The 21198-nt window shown below is 47.0% G+C and overlaps 1 protein-coding gene across 1 annotated transcript in view; it reads left to right on the forward strand.

Annotated features, from left to right (window-relative positions):
- The window catches only part of CSMD2 (CUB and Sushi multiple domains 2), a 239970-nt gene that overhangs the window by 151604 nt on the left and 67168 nt on the right, over nucleotides 1-21198 (forward strand). Inside the window, exons 22-29 of the mRNA XM_026043490.1 lie at nucleotides 2133-2302; nucleotides 4191-4347; nucleotides 4719-4910; nucleotides 6215-6341; nucleotides 11673-11875; nucleotides 13177-13368; nucleotides 15419-15557; nucleotides 16007-16194. Coding sequence (XP_025899275.1) covers nucleotides 2133-2302; nucleotides 4191-4347; nucleotides 4719-4910; nucleotides 6215-6341; nucleotides 11673-11875; nucleotides 13177-13368; nucleotides 15419-15557; nucleotides 16007-16194 — 1368 coding nt within the window. The remainder of the gene's footprint in view (nucleotides 1-2132; nucleotides 2303-4190; nucleotides 4348-4718; nucleotides 4911-6214; nucleotides 6342-11672; nucleotides 11876-13176; nucleotides 13369-15418; nucleotides 15558-16006; nucleotides 16195-21198) is intronic.

Raw genomic sequence — 21198 nt, forward strand, 5'->3', positions numbered from 1 at the left:
CTTTACCTTCCTGCCTCTGCGGCGAGGGGCTGCCAGAGGCCCCAGTGCGTGCCGAGAGCTGCACGTGCACCGTGACGCTTTCCTGCACCGCAGCAACCCGCTGTGCGAGGGGCTCGGCAGGCTGGCGCAGGAGTTGCTCCGTGGCACCTTGGAGCGGCTCCCCGCTCTCGTGCATGCAGAACGGCACCGAAGGAATGGGAAGCCACCGCATTACAGCTGAAAGTCTTTCAGGGTAAATAGGCCGAAAAAATGACAACTCTGTGATTTGCTCATGGGAGCTAATCAGGGAGGAACGGGAAATCTTAAATGCATGGACATTGCAGAGCAAGTTTACGTGTGCTGGGGGACTGGATATGTATGGAGCAAACAGGCTGCAATAGCCCTAGCTGAAACCAGGCATCTTACGAGACAACAACTGCTGCTGAGATGTATCCTCTGCAGAGGACATCCTGCAGGTGCCTTCCTGCCATTTGCAAGGGGACCCTCAAAGTTTTGCTTCTTCCCTGTGGCAGTGGCAGGTAAGACCTAATTTTCGTGTTGTCCTGGGAGCTCTGGTGCAGCTTTGTGCTATTGCTCTTGTGGTGCTTGTTGTGCTCAGATGCACTGGAGTATCTCTTCACAGCTTTGTATAGTGAAGGCATATCCATAGCAATCCTATTATACTCTCAGTGGCAGGATGTCATAAGAGAGAGACTGTGTCCTTAAAAGCTTGCAGTCAAAATATGTAAAATTGTGAGAAGTAAAGGGTGGTGGTTCCTATTTTTTTGAGTGTTAAGCCCAGATCTCCTGACACCCAAGATAGGTCAGAACTCCAAAGCTATCTTCCTCCTCCAGCTCTAAAGAGGATCGTTCTGCCAAGCTTTTGAGTCACACAAATCTTCTAAATTCGAATTTGGCTCAAAATCAAATATTGTTGATTCATACAACTCAGCGTTGAAAAGGAAGCAGGAATGTTGAAGGAGAAGAGAAGCGTCCCTAGAAGAAAGTGAAGGAAAAGCAACAGCCGGCGGCGCAGGGAAGCACTCACTCCTCCTTTCACAGTGAATAAAATCATTGCAGGTTATGTCCTGTCAGTAGTTCCAGGGAAAGGGGAAACAGCTGCAGTAACAGAACTGCCCCGGGCATTCCTGGATCCCCCCGGCTGCTCCTGCGCTGCCCCAGCCCCCTGTTTTGGACAATAAAGGTCAGCTGCTTTCTGCAGCCCCGTTGGAGTGACGTTCCGAGGGGAAACGAGGTGTGTAAATTGGCACTAGCTTTTGAGCCTGGGCACCAGAGGTTCTCAGCTCCTCTCCATTTCAGTGGAAAGGGCTGTTTGCTGCAAAGCTGGGAATGAGAAAAAARAGGAGAGGGAGGCAGAGGGGTCCTTAAAGTGAAGACAAATGGGGAATTGAAGAGCTGAGGGCAAAATAAACAAGCAAAAAAGGAAATGTCAAGTTTTACCCTCTTCACTTTCAAGAAATTATTTTGAGGAAGATTTTTTTTTTTTTTTTTTACATTCCCAGAGTGCTTCATCATTTGTAATTACGTGCGGGTTTCAGTGAGCACGCCTTGCTGCACTGAGAGCTCTTGCACTTGCAGCGCTCTGTTACCWGCAATCAGTGCTGTGCCACGCTGACTGTTAAAGGAAAAAAACTTTGTTTTATATACCACATTAAATATAAAGCTTGTGTGTCTAGGTGAGCTTCGTCTGAACAGCGTGGCAGAAGGCYTTGCCATATATCAGTCTAATAATATTTTAAATGTTGCTTCTGGTTCATGAATCAGAGAGGAACACGAGTACATGCCCCCTTTCAAGCAGGTGGTGACTTTCCCTGGCTTTCAGAATGTCTTTCTGAGTTTGGATCCAAGACAGCATTTGGGAATGCCAACTTCATGTGACTTAGTTTCACTGTCTGTGCAATGAGAGGATATTAAGCCCTTCTCCAAAGGATGAGGGGTTTAATGATAGTAACAATGCAAGTAAGGACTATTTTGTTTACTAACTGCACTTGGAAATAGATCCATGGATATGGTAGCAGATGGGTATAGAAAGGAATGAGCATCTGTGACTATTTGGAGGAATTACCTGCATGTGCTGCATGACTAGACTGTGCATGTGGTTATTAAAATATGTCTTTTTGTCATTTGTGTAGCTGAATGTGGTTCATCTGTAACTGGAACTCAAGGTGTTCTGCTGTCTCCCAACTACCCCATAAATTATAACAACAACCATGAATGCATCTACTCCATCCAGACCCAGCCAGGAAAGGGAATCCAGCTAAAAGCCAGGACTTTCGAACTGGAGGCAGGAGATTTCCTCAAGGTAATTCTTCTCTCGTTGGCAGTGAGGGGTAGTGCTGCTGAGAAGCAAGAGCAAGATCCACAAGGGAAGTGATGTTCTAAAACTGCAGCAGCGTTTGCTGTAGCTAACGCTCTGGAAGATGCCAGCCAGGCCCAGTCAGTGCTGAGTTTAGTGGTGGTTTTGGCAACATGGGTATGTCCTAATAGTAGGAATTGGATTGATGTCCCCAAAATGTCCTCCTTGCAGCAGTGATTGGTTACAACAGTCATTTCTGGGTCATTTGATGACTAATGTGCAGCATTTTTCAAGACAGCAGCAAGGTTCCTGGGGACCAGGCAAGGCAGTGGAGCTGGAACAGGAACTCTGTGCATCCCCTCTGAGGCTGGAGCAAGGCTCAAGTGGTGACGATGATGGTGGTAGATGTGYGAAACAGTATTTTTAAGCCCATGGACATGATAGCTTTTACCACTGCTGTGCATCAGTTTGCTGTGCTTGAAGATGTACCCTGTAATCTCAGGGAATCAACTCTTGTGAACCTCACTGACTCATGCAGGTCTTTGCAGCTAATCAGGGGACATCAGTCCCCTAATGAGGGGATTAAAAAAAATCCATATCCTTTAGAAATGTAGATGTCTTGGCCATATCACTGCAGCCCCTGCTGTGAAATCCTTACTGAGATGGAAGGAAGACTTCACTCTGTTATATATATTGTGCAGAGATGTTTGTTCAGTTTGTTGAGCATCTTTTGAACTCAGTAAAGGTAATGGAAAGAGGCCCTATGGAAAATAAGAGATTATTTTAAAGCAAAATACTTTGCATGTGAGTAGCTAGGTAAAGACAGGCTTTAACCCAGCGTCTTTGGACACTGCACAGAGTGACAGAAACTGTGCAATTCAAAGTGCATAGAAATACCTATGAACCTCAGAAGAATAACATCGTTTTAGAGATTTACTAGAGCACCAGGCAGCCCTCCCTTGCAGCTAAAATTCTGTTCTTATCTACACGGTTGTATAGTGGAAACTGTTAACACATGAGGAAGCATGAGGTTCTTAGCATTATTTTTGTGTTTTTAAGAACCAGGGATGATTTGCCCCCAAAAAGGGATTATTTAAATGCAGAACTCCATACTCAAGCTCTTCAGCATTCCCATACTTCGTCTTAGATTAATCTGCATTTACAAGTTTCAGGATCCTGTATARGAGGAGACAAATCTGGGCTGAATTCTATTAACAGAATCACAGAATTAACCACTAAGAAATGTCTTTTGTAGGAGGCATTATTACAAGATTCATGGTGCTGTGCTAAGCCATCTTCCCAGGAAATATCTCTGTCCTTATTTTAGTGCTGTATATCTGCACTGTGTAATCCACATATTTTCAACTTGGAATCACTGGAAAGAGAGATTTCCAGCTAATGCAGAGTATGCTAGTTAGGAAAGAATGGGTGTTTTCTCAATGGTGTTGTCAGCAACTTGGCACGTATTCCCCGAAAAGGTAGCTATCAATCTCCACTAGTGAGAASTTGTCCTTTATTCTTGTAGAGAATCATTTTATTTGCAAGATTTTTTTTAGTTTGTTTTTAACGATACTGGAGGCAAGATGCATTTGTGAGACTTTGCAGAAGGGATTGTTTTTCCCTGTAGCTGTGCCGCACCTTAGGAGAGAGAAACTTGTTCAAAAACCACAGCGGTAAGTGCAGCATAAGCAGAGGTTTGAGGAGAAATACACGGATCTCCTCCAGGATATGAATCCTGCTCCTCAAACGAGCAGCATCATGAAACATTGGAAAGCCAGAGTCTTAGCTGGCATCATCTCCCTGGCTCCAGAAGCCGTTTGCACTTTTGGGAGATTTGGCCCCCGATTTAGCAAATCAGGGGTGTTTTCCAGGGTGTGTTTCTTGTTCCTCCTAGGTCTATGATGGCAGCAATAGTTCTGCTCGCCTGCTGGGCTCCTTTAGCCGCACCGAGATGCTCGGCACCAGCATCAACAGCACTTCCAGCACCATGTGGCTCGAGTTTATCACCAACAGCGAGAACACGAGCAAAGGCTTTGAGCTGCAGTTTTCTAGTAAGTCTCAGGCCCATAACCTTGTGAAATGGGAATCCGAGTTGTACTACTATATTTCTGCATTACAGTTGCCTGCCTAGATAAAACAGCCCTTTCCCAAAAGGTGGTATTATCTGGAGTGCATTGAGAGCAGGGGAGACAATATTATGTTGGTAAACTCACCCTGCTGTGATTGAACTGGAGGCAATTGGAGGTTGGGTCAAAGCTGACATCTCTGGGGTCTTGCTTAAGCCTTGAGGAAAAAATATATTTCTCAGTATAGTCCTTCTTCTTCCTGGAAAGATTAGAAGAAAATACTCATACTACATGTAGTAATACTGTATTTTTTTTTTAATATCTAGTGAAAATTGACACTGTTTTTCCTGGCCCAGGTTTTGAACTCATCAAATGCGAGGACCCTGGCATCCCGCAGTTCGGCTACAAGGTCCACGACGAAGGACACTTTGCTGGCAGCTCCGTATCCTTTAACTGTGACCCTGGCTATACCCTGCGAGGCAGCAGGGTGCTGGTCTGCCTCACTGGCGAGCGGAGAGCTTGGGACCAACCCCTGCCCACGTGYGTAGGTGAGGCAGCACTTTGCTTCGGCCTTGCGCTCAACGCCCCTCTTCCTCCTCAGCTAACACAGGTGACGGGCTCTGGTATTGATTACACCCATCTACATCCAAAAAGACAGTGCTAAGGATTCCTTGTAAGGCAGCTTCAGATCCAGAGCACTGATCTCTGCAAAGGTCTGCTGGCTTAACATGAAACACCGTGCGCAGAGCCCTTCAGCGTGCTCTTCACAAGGTTTTCTGCTTCATAGCGAGGACTTGACTCATTTTTTAGTCCTTGTCCTTTCACTTGAATTTGTTAAATAGAGTGGCGCTTTCTGATGATGGCAGATAGCAACGTGTGTCTGGGTTCTTGACAGTTCAAAGTCAGRCTTATTTGAGAGCTACATGACAATTGATTCCAGATATTTTAATTCCTTAAGGTAGCCTCCCCTTTGTTAAGTCCTGAGTCCTCCTTTTCCAGTAAGTCTGCAGAAGGAYGTGCTCTTGTCTAGAACACTGGAATTGGGGTTTGAGTATTGAAATGAAGTGCTACTGGTCTCCTACTCATTAACCACGTAATTAGGTAGTGTTTTCAGGTCACAGTGATGTTCTTAGAGGCTCGCTCCTCTCAGATCTCRGCAGCCACCAAGCTGCTTTCACGGTTGTGAGCAGTGTGCTCAGACATTGGTGCTCTGAATTCTCCCATGAGTGAGAATCTTCTGTACCCTGAGCCCTCCATTGAATTTTTGCCTTAATTATTGAAGTTAAAAAGGCAAAATTTAGTGACTAAGACATCTTTAGTCTGTTTGCTCCCTGTTTATTTTGTATGGGAGTCATGTCTGTGTGAGTATATAGAAACTTGGAGAATTTTAATGGACATGTTATGAAAAGATTTAAGAGCCTCAGTTTCTTTGGAAATTCATTAAGCATAGATATACATATATGTGTGTGTGKTGATCTAGTTTTGTCACACGTTTCGCAGGATTTGCAGGGTCAGAATTACTGAGGGTTTTGACACCACGTGTGTGATTTGGGGAAGGAAGTACACTGGCTCTGCCTTTGTTCACGGTGAAGCCAAAGGATGGGAGGAAGTTGTTCTTCACTCTGATAACAAGTCAGATTTTAGGAACATGCACAGGAGTGCAGAGCTCCTCTGATGACTCACTACTTTAGCTGAATTAAGTGATTCTCCTTATCTTTGGTTTGTGAGGTTTGAGAATCTCTTTTAAGCAGCAAGAAATTCTCTTTCCATCGTAATCAAGATGAAAYTTGCATTGTGGCCGAGTGCTGTAATAGGTAATGAGTCTTCTAACTGAACTATGTGTTTCTTATAGCTGAGTGTGGGGGAACTATCAAAGGAGAGTCGTCAGGACGGATCCTGTCTCCCGGCTACCCGACACCCTACGATCATAACCTCAATTGTATCTGGACGATCGAGGCAGAAGCCGGTTGCACAATAGGGTGAGTTGGGGCTTCAGGGACTCTTAACCTCTGCTGTTCCTTGGGGAGGTGGTTGATGGTTTGCTCTGTGCTTTCCTAGCTTGAGGTCAGAGCTAGCTGAAATGTAAAACTCTRTTGTTGGGGTTCCTAATCCCTTAGGTGCCCTAAAATCTCCCAGTAGTTTTGCTGTAGAAAACCTGACTTTGATATCTTAAATKAGCTCAACTAAGTTTTCCTTTGAATACTTCATTTTCATCATTATAGGAATTTGGTGGAGAGAATACAGTGTTGCTTTGAGACTCTCAAATGAGCGAGCCAGTGCTGGTGTTACCTCCTTGCCAGATGGAAAGCATCACTCCCTCCCCTTTGCTTCTACTTTTGAGCCATGTGTGGCCTCTGCTTGTAACGTCTATTATATCAAGTGATGGTGACCCTGAATTACTTGCTATTTCTGTCTGTGATACTGCTATATTAAGTGAGCATCTAAAAGCTTTCACGTGTGTATCTAGTATAAATGCCCTTCACTTAAAGGCAGAAACAAACTCTTTTCACCATGTTAATGTTGAGTTTCCAAATAATATCCAGCATATGTCCAAATGGCATAATCCTAAAATGAGGACATATATGTAAAAAAAAAAAAAATTACTTGGCAGATCACATCCAAGCGAAGGATAATACAAGGCAGTTATGGAGCTGGTTCATCTCCCATTCCTGCAGCCAGAGGAAATTAACGCTGAAAGGGGTGAGATCTGTCAAATTACTTTTGTGTAAATGATTAAACAGTCAGGCGTAGGGTCCCCAGATGTGAGTGGACAGCCGGAAAAATGGGACCTTGCTTTTCATCTTCTAATTGCACTATTTTATGGTTTTAATAATAAAAAGAAACAGATAAAATGTAACGACCCTCCCAAAGGGAAGGCTCAAGATAGTTTCTAAACATCTGGTCTGTATGGAAACCCAAGACAATTTTCTCTTCCTGCTCTTCTGCCTTTTCTTATTGTTCTGTTGCCACTTTGCTTTTGGAAAATGGCATTTTGAAATGTTAATTTGTTTATAAGTTATGTGAACTTGGAGGCAGTTAGGTAAGCATGGTATGAGAACATTTGGCTCATAAAGTTAGTGCAGCCACCAGCAAAATTCAAGCAGTTTTCTACTTCGTGATGCTTCATCTSTGATCTCTGCTGCTCACCGTTATTCCCATGCCTAGGATTAGGGTGCAGTAGTAYCGGAGTTTATATCTGGGCAGGTTTTGCTGGGTTGAGTTAATCCTGAGGGCAAAGGAGGCGTGAAACCCCTCACCCTGACACAGGAGACCCTGCCAGCCCCACGATGGCTTTGACACAACCGTAATGCTGTCCACTCGTGCAAGGRTGCACAAATGCATGGACTCATGCGCTTGCAGCCCCAGGCAGAGGCTTGACAGGGGCCAAGCCTGAAATGAAATGATGCCAGGCAATAATCTGGTAATATACCTTGTGACCCCTCCTTTCATCAGAGATAGAAGTTCYCTTTTTCTTTATTTGGCAGCTCAAACAGAACAGATGATCTCTGGGCTGTTGAGAGAGCACATTTTCAGCAACTTCATTTTTATGGTAATCCATTGGAAAAATAATCCTCTTCACGCATGATACAATTGTATAAAGGCCTCATTTATAACTTGCATTAAAATTAATCACCAGAGCCTTTTGAATAAAGCTGTATCTGCACAGAGAGATGGGAAGGAAAGGAAGAAGAGAACGCTAGAAAAACGAGTATGTCCCTTATTGACACGCATGTGAACGGGCTGCACTTTGAGAGAGGATTAATCGTGTGCACGTGCGACCACGTGTGTGTGAACACAGGTAGCCAGGGTTGTGCTCACAGAGCCACAGAGAGACCCCACGGGGACGAAGGGCAGCGAGGGCTGTGCTGGGCAGTGCCTGAAGTCGCCTTCGAGGGCTGCGTGCACAGCGGAGAGCGCGTCTGCACGTAGGGAGGTCACATTTCATTGCATAGCAGCAACCTCGGTGTCATCAGCGAGTTTATTGATATTGCCAGTCCTTGTCTGGTGAAAGGTACTATATTGACAGGTGCATTTTTCACGGTCTCATGTAGAAATGCAGGTAGAACTACCCAGGCCTTCCAGATTGCCTCTGTGGAGACATGTGGGGGTGCAGCATTTATGGCTTTCCATTTGGGATCCCCTTTCCTGGGCAGGCACGTGCAGGGGATGCTCTGCACATCGCCTGGAGATGCTCTCTGGAGAGCCAGGACTAAATGGCTCAWCAGAGTGCCCAGACTTGGCTGCCGCCTCTTCCTCTCCCTTCCTTGCTAAGCTGCAAGCGTTGCCCTCTGTCACCTATATATATAGCTGCAATTCCTAATTTGCTTTTAGCTGCATTTTCATGCATGTAATTGCGATTGTCAGAGTGCAAAAATAAAACCCTCTTCTCTCCATTGTCTGCTGAACCGGTTGCTCTGTCTTGTCTTAAATTAAGCCCTGCTGGGAATAGAATCAGGCTGATAGAGAAATCATGCTGTAGAGTTACAGATGTGCCTATTGAAAAGATTGATTTGCTCCAGAGAACACCAGTTTTTCTTAATAAAATCAGTTCTCCCAGTAGATACCTGAGTCAACTGACATTGGACAGAGAGCCTTGCACTGTGTCACCTCCTTACCCTGCTGAAAGCATCCTCCCGGTGGGGAWATCCTGTCTGCAAATGGCTTCTTAAAAACAAATTGGGAACGAGCATCTCTRTGGCCACAGTCGGCCCCGGCCCCGCAGTTGGGCTGGGATTGGGCTCTGTTGGCAGCAGGATGAGCTGGAAGRAGTCACGGGCACCAGTCCCCCCTCATCTCTCCCCTTGTCTCCGGTTACTCCAACAATTTCCACGGTGAGTTCTGGCCATTTGGGCTAACTAGCACTGGGGAGCCCAAGCATCAGCAGAAGATACAAGCATCATCTGACCAAGGCACCTGGAGAGAGCGGCTCTGCTATAATCCCTTCTTATTTTCCTTGAGTCTGGCTTTTTTCACTTCGCTCAAGGTCTCTGCTAGGTAGATTTATGATTCAGCTCTTTTGGATTCTGTCAGATTCTGGGGATGTCATTTTGTTGCTGAGTACATTGCAGTATATATATTTTTTTTATGGCTCTACCTTATTTATTTATGTCTGCCCCGGATAAATGGGAAAGCAGCCAAGCGAATGCTTCCCTGTTTTCCTCAGTGGATTCTCTGTCAGGGTTTTAAACCCAGTATCTGAATGTTTTATTTTCACAGGGTTTCTCGGTACAGTTTATAGATCCGTGTCCCCGTTTCAGAATGGCATGCCTGGAGTTACCCTGCATTAGCCTGATTTCATTGTGTCAGGYGGCGTTTTCCCCAGTGATAATGCCGTGATGAAGAGCAGAAGCAATTAAAACGCCTTCCCACCGCTTGGTGCTTTAAGGGCAGGCCGGAAAGGCACCCTGATGTATCCCAGCCTGGAGCWGGGAGCTCCCCGAGGGCAGCAGGARCAGCCCTGTCTGTGCCGAGAYGCTGCTCCTTGTCCTGGAGCACCCCAAGGGCTCGGCCGGGCAGCAGCCGCTCCTTGTCCTYGCGCCACCGAGGTGGCCCTGGCACCCTCGGGGCTCGGAGCAGGGAGAGCCCCGCTTGGGCTCAGGCGGGACGAGCGGTGCCGCTGCAGGCGCCTCCGCACGCGTGCCATGCCGGCGCTACAGCCTCGTGCTCTCCCTGCAGGGCAGGCAGAGCTATGAAATGCACGGTAAGGAGATGGCATCTGCATTCAGCGCATCGTAATAAATACCAGGTGAAGACCATGGTGTCATTTCAGTGCTGCTGCCAGCTTCATTTTTGCTTTCTGTCCCTCACTTTCCCACCGTGTGTTTGGAGAGCTGGCTCCTGCTACCTTCCTGCTCAGGTTATTTTGCTAGCTGAGCTCCATAGAGCTTTGCAAGATCTGGAATTTTACAAAATGCATCAAAATCCGCTCCAGCGTGGAAGGCATCCAGGAAGGAATTGTGCTGCACCTGGTTGGCACTGGATTTCTATATTCTGCTCCTTCGTCCAGGAGACACAGGTGCCCTGATGGGCTCCAGGAGCTTCCATGACCTCTTTCTATTCAGCCCGAAACTGCTGCATCCCCAGGCTTTGCTTTCCCTGTATTCACACAGGGCTTGTTGCGTTGCTGGCGTGGAGTTCCCGTCCATCTGTCCTGGGACAGGTTTGGGGCTCCCTGGAAGCGTCCCAGGTGTAACGTCCCTGTCCCAGCACCCTGCCCTCAGCACAGTCCTGCCGTGCACAGGCGTCTTCCCGAGGTCGTGGTCGTTATGGATGCTCAGCCCGTCCTTCCCTGCATCCAACACATCCCTGTTCTCGTGTCTCAGCCGTGACTGCTGCTGCCACCTCCATCTGTGGGCCACCCTTCCCTTGTTATTAACTTTGGGGACAGTTAATAGCACTGGCCTGTTCCAGGTTTCTCTTCTAGCAGCATCGACAGGGTATTTTTAAATGGGAGTTGGTGTTGGTTGTTTTCCTTTCCGTTTTTTCCCCTGTTACACAAGATTAGCTTGGTGCCAGGAGCAAATTCTTTGATCTTAGTGCAGGTAACAAAAATCAATGCATTTTATCAGTAGATGCTGGCCCTTGACAAAAAGCTGTTCCTTGCAGGACACCAAAAAGCAAAAGGACAGCCAAGGTTGTTGCTGTGTGCGACACAGGGGCACTGTGTGAATTAGATGAATTTACATTGGTTGTCTTAAGGGACCCTAGCTCATTTCCTGCTCGTTTTCCTTTTCGAATAAGTTTCTCAATATTTCTGTGTTTATCTATAATAGAGCTCAGTAAAACCAAGGACAGACCCCTTGTCCTTCCCTTCCCAGGCTCTGTGCCTCTCCACTGCACGTTTCCTGCATGTCCTTGAAGGCTTTTGTGYGTGTGACAGCTCCTCATTGCCATGTCTGAGCCCTGCCAGCACCGAGGCAGCAGTGACAGGCCCAGCTGGGGACATTTACACTGCTCACGGAGGTCTTCTGGACCTTTACATTACATTGAGGAGAGACTGGTAATTCCACTTGCTTAGGACAGAAAACAGGAAGGGACTCAGATGTTCAGCAGACACTAATATCTGTGACTTGCTTTCCATTTAAGCACATAAGTTTTTTATTAAGGAGCCATATGACTTAGGAGATGTTTTTTTGTGGAGAGATGGAGTTAGGTGGCTGCGATGTTTTGTCCAAGGTGAGTGGCAGATGTTGGAAGAGAACATGTTTCTTAGTGGGCCATGCTGCCCTAGGTTGATACCTTCCTAACTCTTTTTAGAAGAAGACAGAGCTATATTTGTGCTGTGACCTCCAGTTGTTTTTGTCCCACAGGCTCCACTTCATGGTTTTCCACACGGAGGAGTTCCACGATGTGCTGAGGATATGGGACGGGCCGGTGGAGAACGGCATCATCTTAAAGGAGATAAGCGGGTCTGTCTTACCCGGTGACGTCCACAGTACTTTCAATTCTGTCATTCTTCAGTTCAACACGGATTTCTTCACAAGCAAGCAGGGCTTTGCTATTCAGTTTTCAGGTAGGCTTTATAGTATTTCTTCGGTGTTGTCCAGACTTATTTTTCAAACAGTAATGTTTTTTCAAGTATTCACGGTGAGGAAATGCCTTGTCATGAGGGGCAGCGTTGAGGGTGCTGCAGGTGGCTTTGCCTTTCTCGCTCTTTGCCAGCTCGTGTCTCAGTGGCAGGGAGACCAGAACAGGCTGCTAACTTGTCTTATCTTTAATGGCACAGAGAGCGATTTTCTCTGATTCTTTTAAGAAGAGCTTGCTGTAAACTGGCTAGGTGTAATGGACTCGTATCAACTTAGCAGGAAATAAGCTCTGCTCAGCAGCCTGATATGGAGCGGGTCTTTATTGACTCCTTGCTGCTCCAAGCCTTTGTTCAGCAGGTGTGACTAAGTAGTCAGGCCTAAGCTCAGGAAGGGACAGGTTCACATCTTGTGAACTTTAATGATCTATATAAGCTTACAAAACTTCTCTCTCCGTGATCTTCCATAGCGTTAAACAGCTCTAGTGTTGACGGCCTCGAGCGCAGTCAGCGGTGAGGTTGGTGTCTGGCCTCCAGCTGGGATGGCAGAGGAGTTGGAGGCTCATGGGGGGCATCGGATACCTCCAAGAGCCACAGCAGCGCGACGGGGAGGGAAACACCTGCATTCCTGGAGGATCTGGCTTGATGCTTCACAGGCTGAATTTCCCTGCTTGTCAGTGGAAGTGAGAAGTGCTAGCAGAGTCGTTTCTTTTGCAGCATGTGTCTGACACAGAAGTCTATAAAAATGCCATGTAAGATCAGTGGATGGCTGGACTTGCTAAGTAAACATGCACGTGCACAATTACACATCCAGCTTGCACTCTGTGTAGTGCTCTTGAACTTGCCATTCCCCAGGGCCTTTCCCAGCTGGAGGAACAGATGCTCAGTGCGAAGTAAAAGTTGGGTTTTATGCATGTGGCAACTTTTAAGGGACACCAAAGGGGCAAAGATGGAGAAATAAAGTCACTGTTTGGATGTGTGTTGAGGGACAGTCTACGTGCAGCCAGTGGTTGGCATCTGCAGTGTGAATTTTTGGGTTCTCTCCCTTTGCGTCTTCATTACTGTGCTCTGCCAATGAGTCAGAAATAGAAAGAAAGAGGCTGTTGTGGTGGGTATAGGAAAATATTTCAGATAATAGTGGGAGGGAGATTTGAAATTTTAATATGAAATTTAATGTGGTTGAAGTGACTGGAGAAAAAAATAAGGAATAATATTTTTCTGTGGAGCAGATGGGTGTTAGCCAGGAGGAAATTCTGCRAACCTGTACTAAACATCTTTTAAATACTCCGCAGTTTCTACTGCCACTTCCTGCAACGACCCAGGGATTCCGCAGAACGGGAGCCGAAGTGGTGACAGCAAAGAGGCGGGCGACTCCATCGTCTTCCAGTGTAATCCGGGATACGCTCTGCAAGGGGAGGCCAAAATCACTTGTGTGCAGATTGAGAACAGATTTTTCTGGCAACCAGACCCTCCCTCCTGCATCGGTATGTGCCGTGCATGTCTCCTCTTGTTGCACTAAGCTCCCTGCCCTGATTTCATTGTGAGATTTCTGTACCTGAAAGGGACAAATCCCTCCTGGCTGGAAGAGGAGATGTTCAGCGTCCCAGATGGCTGTCCCACTGCTTGTTTGGGGAGAGCCTGCAGCCGCTGCGTAGCCCTGTGCGTGCAGAGCACCCGGAGCTGTGGGGACTTAGGTGATTTCTGCCTACAGAGGTAGCAAATTCTATGGCAGGAAAGAGCTAACTGGCATTTTCTTTGAGCTCATAAAGAGATAAAAGAAGCTCATAAAAAAGATCTTTTTAATACATCCAGAACATATGAAAAGAGTCATGCTAAGCACATAAAGCAATGAATACTGAATTTGCTGGCCAATTAAATGCTAGATAGAAATTACCTATCCTGTAACCTTCATTCCTGTTTATGCAGTGTTATCCCAGGAAAAGAAAACTCRTTAATTCTGTTCCAAAGATCATATTAAAAGCTAGCTAGGAAGCTTCTGTGGCCTGCACAGGATGACTTGATTTCTGAATCTAGTCTAGTGCAGCACCCTTTCAGCATGATGGGGACCATCCTTTTAGGCTTTCTGGAGATGTAACTAAGTCGGGTGGTTGCATGTYCTGCCCATGTAGCCATTGAGTTCTTCGACATCAGAAGCTGGGCCCTTAGTACTTTATAGAGACACAGCCAGTGCCTTAATCTCAGTGCGAGGTGAACTGAGCTGGGGGAATTCTCATGGGTTATCTTTGTTGTAGGCTATTTGACTTGGAGATGCTGTGTTGAATTCTTTGTGAACAAAGGCCTGGCAGCCTTGTTTTAGGAGACATAAGCCCTGTGATAGACTATGAAAAACCTGAAAGCAATTTCTTGCTCTTTCGCTGCCTTCAATCACAGAGGATTTGGGGGAATAATCAGTGGATAGATAAAGTCAGTTTTACAATGACTGTGTAACAGGCTGCCTAGTTAGAGCCAAATGGGAAAATGGATTTTATTTAAGGTTTGGATCTTGTGTTTGTATTTAGCATTTCAAATGCATGTTCCCATCTTTACTGAAACACTTCTGCATTCCCTAAATAATGTGGGCAGAACTGAATCCTCAGCTGAAGCAATCCCCGGGGATTTGGGGCAATTGAAGTCTGGATCCAGACCCAACTCCAAAAGGCAATAACTTGAACCAGATTCTAGTTTAAATCCTTTGGAGACTCTGGGTGGCATTTTCAAAGCAATCGGAGGGCGTTAAGCACTCAGCTCCCTTAGGCTTTTCAAAAATGARTCTGTATACTTGAAGGTTTCTTGGGAGTTTTCCCTTGGCTTCAGAGTCTGAGAAAGGAATGCATCCTAAAGGTTAACCCGAGGGTTACTTCCAGAGTGTTCGAGCATGGTGTTGAGCTGAGCTCTTCCCTGTTCTGTGCTGTGATTTCCATGCCTGTTCACAGGTGGTGCCAGGTCTTGTTGTCTGCAGTGGGGAAGATGAGTCTGAGCAAGAGGGCAGGTCTGACTGGCATCTCTCGTGCAAAGACTGCAGAAAGGCTCACTAATAAATCAATCACCAACATTTGCCACAGTRGAAATGTGTGCAGTCACTTTGAGCCTTTAAAAAAAGTAATAATTGATTTTTCAATCAGCTTGGCATTTAATGTGCTGGTGACTGTAGTAAACACRAACAAATCATTAGTCCCAGACATTATTTTGCAACAAACCAGCTTCTGAGAGGGAGTTATCTGAATACATACAATGGGAACACACGGAGCATCTCTCTTCCTTCCTCTATATCCTACAATCTTATCTCCCAAAGATGGTAATAGCATCCACAGCTCTTTCCCTGCGTATGTGTCCTSCTTACTACAAGAGAGTCCTGCTCTCCATTAGAGCCACAGCCAGCTTTGCAATATGTGTCTTAATGCCTATCTGATGACACAGTCAACTATCTGTCCCCTTATCTACCCCTAYAGCTTGCTCTTCCTTCCCGTATCTCATCGGCTGTTTCCTTAGTTTTTGGAAGAGCGAGCCTCACCCCTGCGCCTCCTCTCTCCCCAGCTCCCTGCGGAGGTGTCTTGACGGGGCCGTCCGGCGTGATCCTGTCCCCGCAGTACCCGGAGCCCTATCCGCCGGGAAAGGAGTGCGACTGGAAGCTCACGGTGTCGCCCGACTACGTCATTGCGCTGGTGTTCAACACGTACGTGTGTCCCCGGGGCGCCAGGCGGCCCTGCGGGTCTGCTCCTCTCTGCAGAGAGAGCCCTGGAAGGGTGTCCCATAGCGAGGAGTAACCTCACGTGGACCTTAACATTGGAGAAGATGCATATATTTCACCTGCAGCTTCTCTTTACGTGTGGCTTTTAAAGAGAATAAGTGTTTAACTCAGCAYCTTAGTGGTGCTGTAGCCCCTACAGCACTGTCAGCTTGTGCCATCAGCACCAGGCCTCCTTCCCTTACGTGCAGAATGGAGATAGAAGTGTCCTGTTCTTCTCCCTTCATCCTACTTAGCTTAGAAGGGAGCAGAAGCAGTTTCTTGGCTATGTGGTTGTGCAGCCCCTTGAGACAACAGCCTGTTGTTCCCCAGGGGCTACTGTAGTGTACTTAATTCACTTTAATTACACTTSAAGCATTCCTCTTCTGTTTTTTCAGCTTTAATTTGGAGCCTGGGTATGATTTCCTTCATATCTATGATGGACCTGATTCACTCAGCCCCCTCATTGGAAGCTTTTATGGCTCCCAGCTGCCCGAGAGGATAGAGAGCAGCAGTAACAGCCTCTTCCTCGCTTTCCGAAGCGATGCCTCCGTGAGCAACACTGGATTCGTCATTGACTACACAGGTAAAATACATCCGGGTGGGAGCACCTGAGCCATCTGACTCAGCAAAGTACTTGGGATTTTGCCTGCACTTATCCTTGGGTTAACCCATCTAATTGAACCATGTRGAAGAAGCTATAGAAATTGTGGGAAACCTCTGTTTTGCTGAGAATCTGGCTACCTTTGTGGCTACTACCAACTCTGATTCATGGGCAAGGTACGGAGGGCTGGAGGGTAGAGGTGATCTGTAGGCTAGCTCAAGGGCTGCAATACAGAACGGTAGATCAGAGCAGCATAAAATGCAGCATAAAAGCAGAACATGGCACATAGCTCCAGATTTGAGCTTTCAGAATTGTGGGGAGTGTTGAAGCGTTAACTGGAAATTAGGAATGTTCCACGTTGCCWTGGATTAAAGATTTATTCTTAGCAGCAGAAACAGCCAGGTCCAAAAGAAGTTGGTGCAGACATACGTCTCTAATATGGGATCTGTCTGCATTCTGCATTGTTCGCACTGTCATTTGAAAGCACCAAATTCTTGGGCTGCTGCCTTCAGAATTAGGGATCATGGAGGTGGATTCCTGCCTGTCTGCAGTCAGTGGAGCTCTGCTGACGTTGATGCATTTTGCTCCACTTAAAATTCTAGAGCATCTCCTTAAAAAAACACTGAAGGAATGGTAATCAGCAAAATGAGCAGAACAGTATGTTCACAAGTATCTCRGTTTATTACAATATTGGCTTTTCTTTCTTGCATGAGGAGGGAGTAAAAGTTTCTGGTGGCTTCAGCTCTAATGGGCAGAGACAGGGAAGCGATTAGAGTTTTCCCTGAGTGCTTTAGCTCTCTGTCGATGGAGCAAGGTGGGAAGTGACAAACCTGGCACGGCTCTTCTGGAAGATGGGGGCAGAAATCCCAAGGACTTTGGCAGGGTTTGTGTCTTGTTCATGTGTCATGCAGATAAAAGAGCAGAATTGTTACAAACGGTAGTAAATAACGTACTTGGAAAAAAGGGGCCCAATGTGCCAGGTTTATGCAGAAAAAGATTTTTTAAAAGATGAGAAAAAAAGGAACACATTCTGGTCTGTATGGGGCGGTTTGCGTTATGGAAAAGAAATGTCAATGACTTAGCTGACCTGGGTTTAGCTGGATGTGTGCCCTGCTGCCCAAGCCTTCGCTTGTGCAGCGGTGTCAGCTTGTGCTGGAGCTGATGGACTCCTGCCACTGAGCCCTCCATGGCATCCAGGGATTTTCTTCTCCCATTTCCAGCTCTCATCTGTGGTTTCTGCTTGGAGATTCACCCGGCCAAAGGCTGCTGTTCTTATCTGAAATGGGGAGTCCTGTTGGTTGCACTGGACAGGCGGCCTTACCTCTAGTACGGTTATAAAATAACAAGGAAAAGATAATAATGGCTAAGATTCTACAGATTTAGTTTTCTGCTCCCACTAGAATTAATTTTACTGATAATTCAGTCTTGGACTTCACTGCTTTTCCCTGTTCTTTTTGGACAGCCAAAAAGTAGTTAAGGAATGAAATCTCATTAAATTAGGGTTGTTGTGTGATGCATTTTTCTCCTAAACACTCCTACGGTGTTAATCGTGCCTACACACTTCCCACAAAGCCAAACTGCTGGGAGAAAAGAATGAGGCTTTCAGTTTGCTCATTAATTTCCCCGCACTTTACAAGGAGCCCAGGATTCAAGTCTGAGAAGCTGTGGAAAATAGAGCTGTGGGGAATTGCAGAAGAAGAAAGGAAGGTGGGGAGGGAGTGTGTGTGCTAGAAAATCAAATATCGAGCTCGGCTCAGCGCCAGCGAGTGGAATCCCAAGTACAGTTCAAAGACACCGTCTTCTCTGCAGCCTCCCTGCGCCCGGTGGCCACGGGTGCCCACGCCGGCCCTTGCCCCTGGCTCCCTAAATGCCAGACGTCACCTGTGTCCGCTGTGCACAGAACGCTGCTCGTTACCAGGGGCTTTGTGGTCCTCTTTCAGGAACGTTCGGGGGAAGAAAACAAAGCAGCCATCTGTCAGTCCCTCCTTGAACTGCTGCATCTTCTCGGGGACTGGGATTGTAGCACTAGCCTGAAGCTACAGCGTGTCGGATGAATTTCAAACAGCCTCAGCTCTTCGTTTGAAATTGTTTCGGGGGCAATGGCTCTTCAAGAGCAAGTCCTCCTCTGGGGTGAGGAGGAATGGAGAAAAGGGAGAGAGGAGAAAGCTTTGGGCTTTTATTGTGCCGGGCTTTGTGTAGAGCAGGGGAGGCCCAGGACCGCTGCAGTGCCACAGGAAGGTGTGCGAGGGCACGGTGCAGCTAGGCAGCCTTCAACCCCTCGAGATTCCTAATAGCTGGACTTAGCTCTTAGCTCTGGACCCGTGCAGCACCGACAGCTGTGCAGCAAAATGAAGAAAATCAAGTAAGATTGCTGGAAAAGAAATCCTAAGTGGATTCTCCCCACACACTTAAATTTCCAGAGGGTCGGTGTGCTGTCTGCATAGAAGTTTAGGTTGTTTCAAAGGGCAGGTGCAACTGAAAAGCAATCGTTGGGAATTTCAACTGGAGAGGATTTATTGTTGGGGAGGATTTACCAGGAGCGAGTAGATGTTGGTTTCGAGCTAGTTCCTGAAAGGGAAGACGTGCTCTCCCCATCGCTCTGCGAAGATGTGCTCTCCCCAGGCATCCCATTGCAGCTCTCCTGAAATGATCATCATCATCCTGGTTCGCAGCAGCAGCTTCGCTAATGGCACGTCTGCCAAAGCAGTGCKCTGGGCTCACGGCAGATTCACTGGAACCCAGCAAGTGTTAGCCTAACTAATCCAGAGGGTGATAAGTTGCTGATTACAGGATACGAAAGACAGTTCTAAAACAAAAGCATAAATACAGGAAAACAGATTGCTTGCTACATGCCTAAGATTGATGGCCTGTTCCAGTTGTTGCTTAAGAATATTTTATGGATATCCTAGCTGCAGAAAGCTAAGATTTCTCCTCAGGAAGTCATCTGTATTCCCCTAATCAGCTTGCACAGCAGCATCTTGCAAACCGTGCGTTTTATTGAGCTCCCCTTCACATATTCATTCACCGTGATGTTTTTACGCAGAGACTGACCACGCTGCCGTGGCAATGTGCAGGGCAGGTCTGCCGCTTGCTGGGTTGCACTGGGCCACCTTCGCCCTCCTCATCCTTGGCACATGCTGGGGATGCCATTCTCGTGGGCACACAGGCAGGTCACTGTCCCTGAGCCCTCCGTGCATGAGCGGGGTGTCCCAATGGCTTAGTGTCCCCCCAGGTGCATGCTCAGGTTTGGCTGCTCATTTGCAGGGCGCGAAGTGGGAAGGAATTTCCAGGTTGGATGCTCCAAAGCAAGGAGGATTTTTAGCGTTTCCTTTTTCTGTTGCAGGGCAGAAGTGGAGAGGCGTGAAATTGAAAGCAAATGAAGCAAAACTGATTACTTTTCACCCTTCCAAAGGAAGAGTAGGGGGGGRAAAAAACTTATTTCAAATCCACTATTATTTCAGCAGAATTATTTTGCCCATCTTGAGCCTATAAACATATACTCAGCATTTCTCATGGGGTACTTAAGGTGGAAATTCTCCACAAAAACACTATCCTGTGTTGTTGGACAAGCTGTTTAAAAATCCAATGTTTTACCATTGGAATACTCAGAGATAGGACATGAAACTTGACCCGAAAGCAATTAGCATTTGAAAATACAGACCTGTTCTTTGGAGAAGGCAGCCCTACTCCTGGCTGGTGCAGCAGAGCTGCTGATGGTGCCAGAGCTGCACCTGGGCTGAGACATCCTCCTGTAATTTGTCCCTTCTTCCTCAGAGGGTGATTGCTGTGGAAAAATCTGTCCTTCAGGCAATTGCTAAGCCTTGCTTTAAGGCTTAGTGCCTGTTGAGGGCTTGCTGTAGCTCACCATGTGCAGGGAGGACCACGGCTCTCTGAAGCTGCTCTTGAAGGTGCAGATAAAAGCCTGACCCCCTAGTCTAGGAGCTCATGCAGGATTTGAGTTTTCCTTGGGAAAGGAGAGGAGAAGCAGAGGATGCTTCTTTCTATGGGCTAATGAGATGATTCTCATGGCATTTTTGTCTTGACTATTCTCCAAACATTTGGCAGGTTGGGTCCATGTTAATTGGGACATCAGGCTAATTCGGAAGTATCCGAGTGAAATACAACCTTAATTCTAAATGGACAAGCAGTGAAGTTCTCGCTTTGTAGCCCAATAAATCAAGGCCTTGGGAAGCTGTGGCTTTCCCCCATCTCCCTCAGGAGTCTTTAGCTGTCACCGTGCAACCAAATACTCCCCAGAGTTGAGCTCCCTTTGTAGCCTTCCACCGAGGATCACGGTGGCAGCGAAGAGTGTTCAGCGATGCCTAGGACTTGCGTGTCGGGATGCGCTCCCAGCCCCGGTGAGCAATGTCCCGGAAGGCAGGGACCCTCCAGGGAAAAGAGAAACGCTCAAGGATGAGGAAAAGGCAGCAGAAGCTGAGAGGCTCCACGCAGCCATCAGCTCACCCCCTGCTCCGCAGCTGGCAGCGACTCGAGCGCTCCACATCATGATTTTTCAAAGCAAGAGCAGAGGCTGAGATCAAGCGTGCGGCTACGCCGCCTGACAGCTGGGTGGGAGGCTGACTGGCAGGTTGAAGCCACATCAACTCTTCTACATGAAAGGCAGTGAGGCTGCTCAAAATAACAAGAGAGGCATAAAGTGGCCGTGAAGAAGCTGTTGGGCACAAATTAATGTTAGTAGTTCAGAGGAATAAAGGCTTGTAGAATGAAGAAATATTTTGGAGGAGTGAGTGGCGCATTTACTCCTGCAAATGGCTTGTGTGCTGCAGCGGACTCCGGGCAATTGGAACATCCTCGTTGCTTTTGGGGACACCACTGGTGGTTCACTGACCACAGCTAACCCACCAGAAGCTCCTGAAGTTGGTTCATGGAGTCGAGTAGTAATTTTCTGATGTAAGTGTGTACTGGTCACAGAATCACAGAATTGAGATTGAGGTTGAGWTTGGAAGGGACCTCTAGAGATCATCT

Source organism: Nothoprocta perdicaria, unplaced genomic scaffold (genome assembly GCF_003342845.1).
Source record: "Nothoprocta perdicaria isolate Ctin4 unplaced genomic scaffold, notPer1 scaffold_33, whole genome shotgun sequence".
NCBI classification, from domain to species: domain Eukaryota; kingdom Metazoa; phylum Chordata; class Aves; order Tinamiformes; family Tinamidae; genus Nothoprocta; species Nothoprocta perdicaria.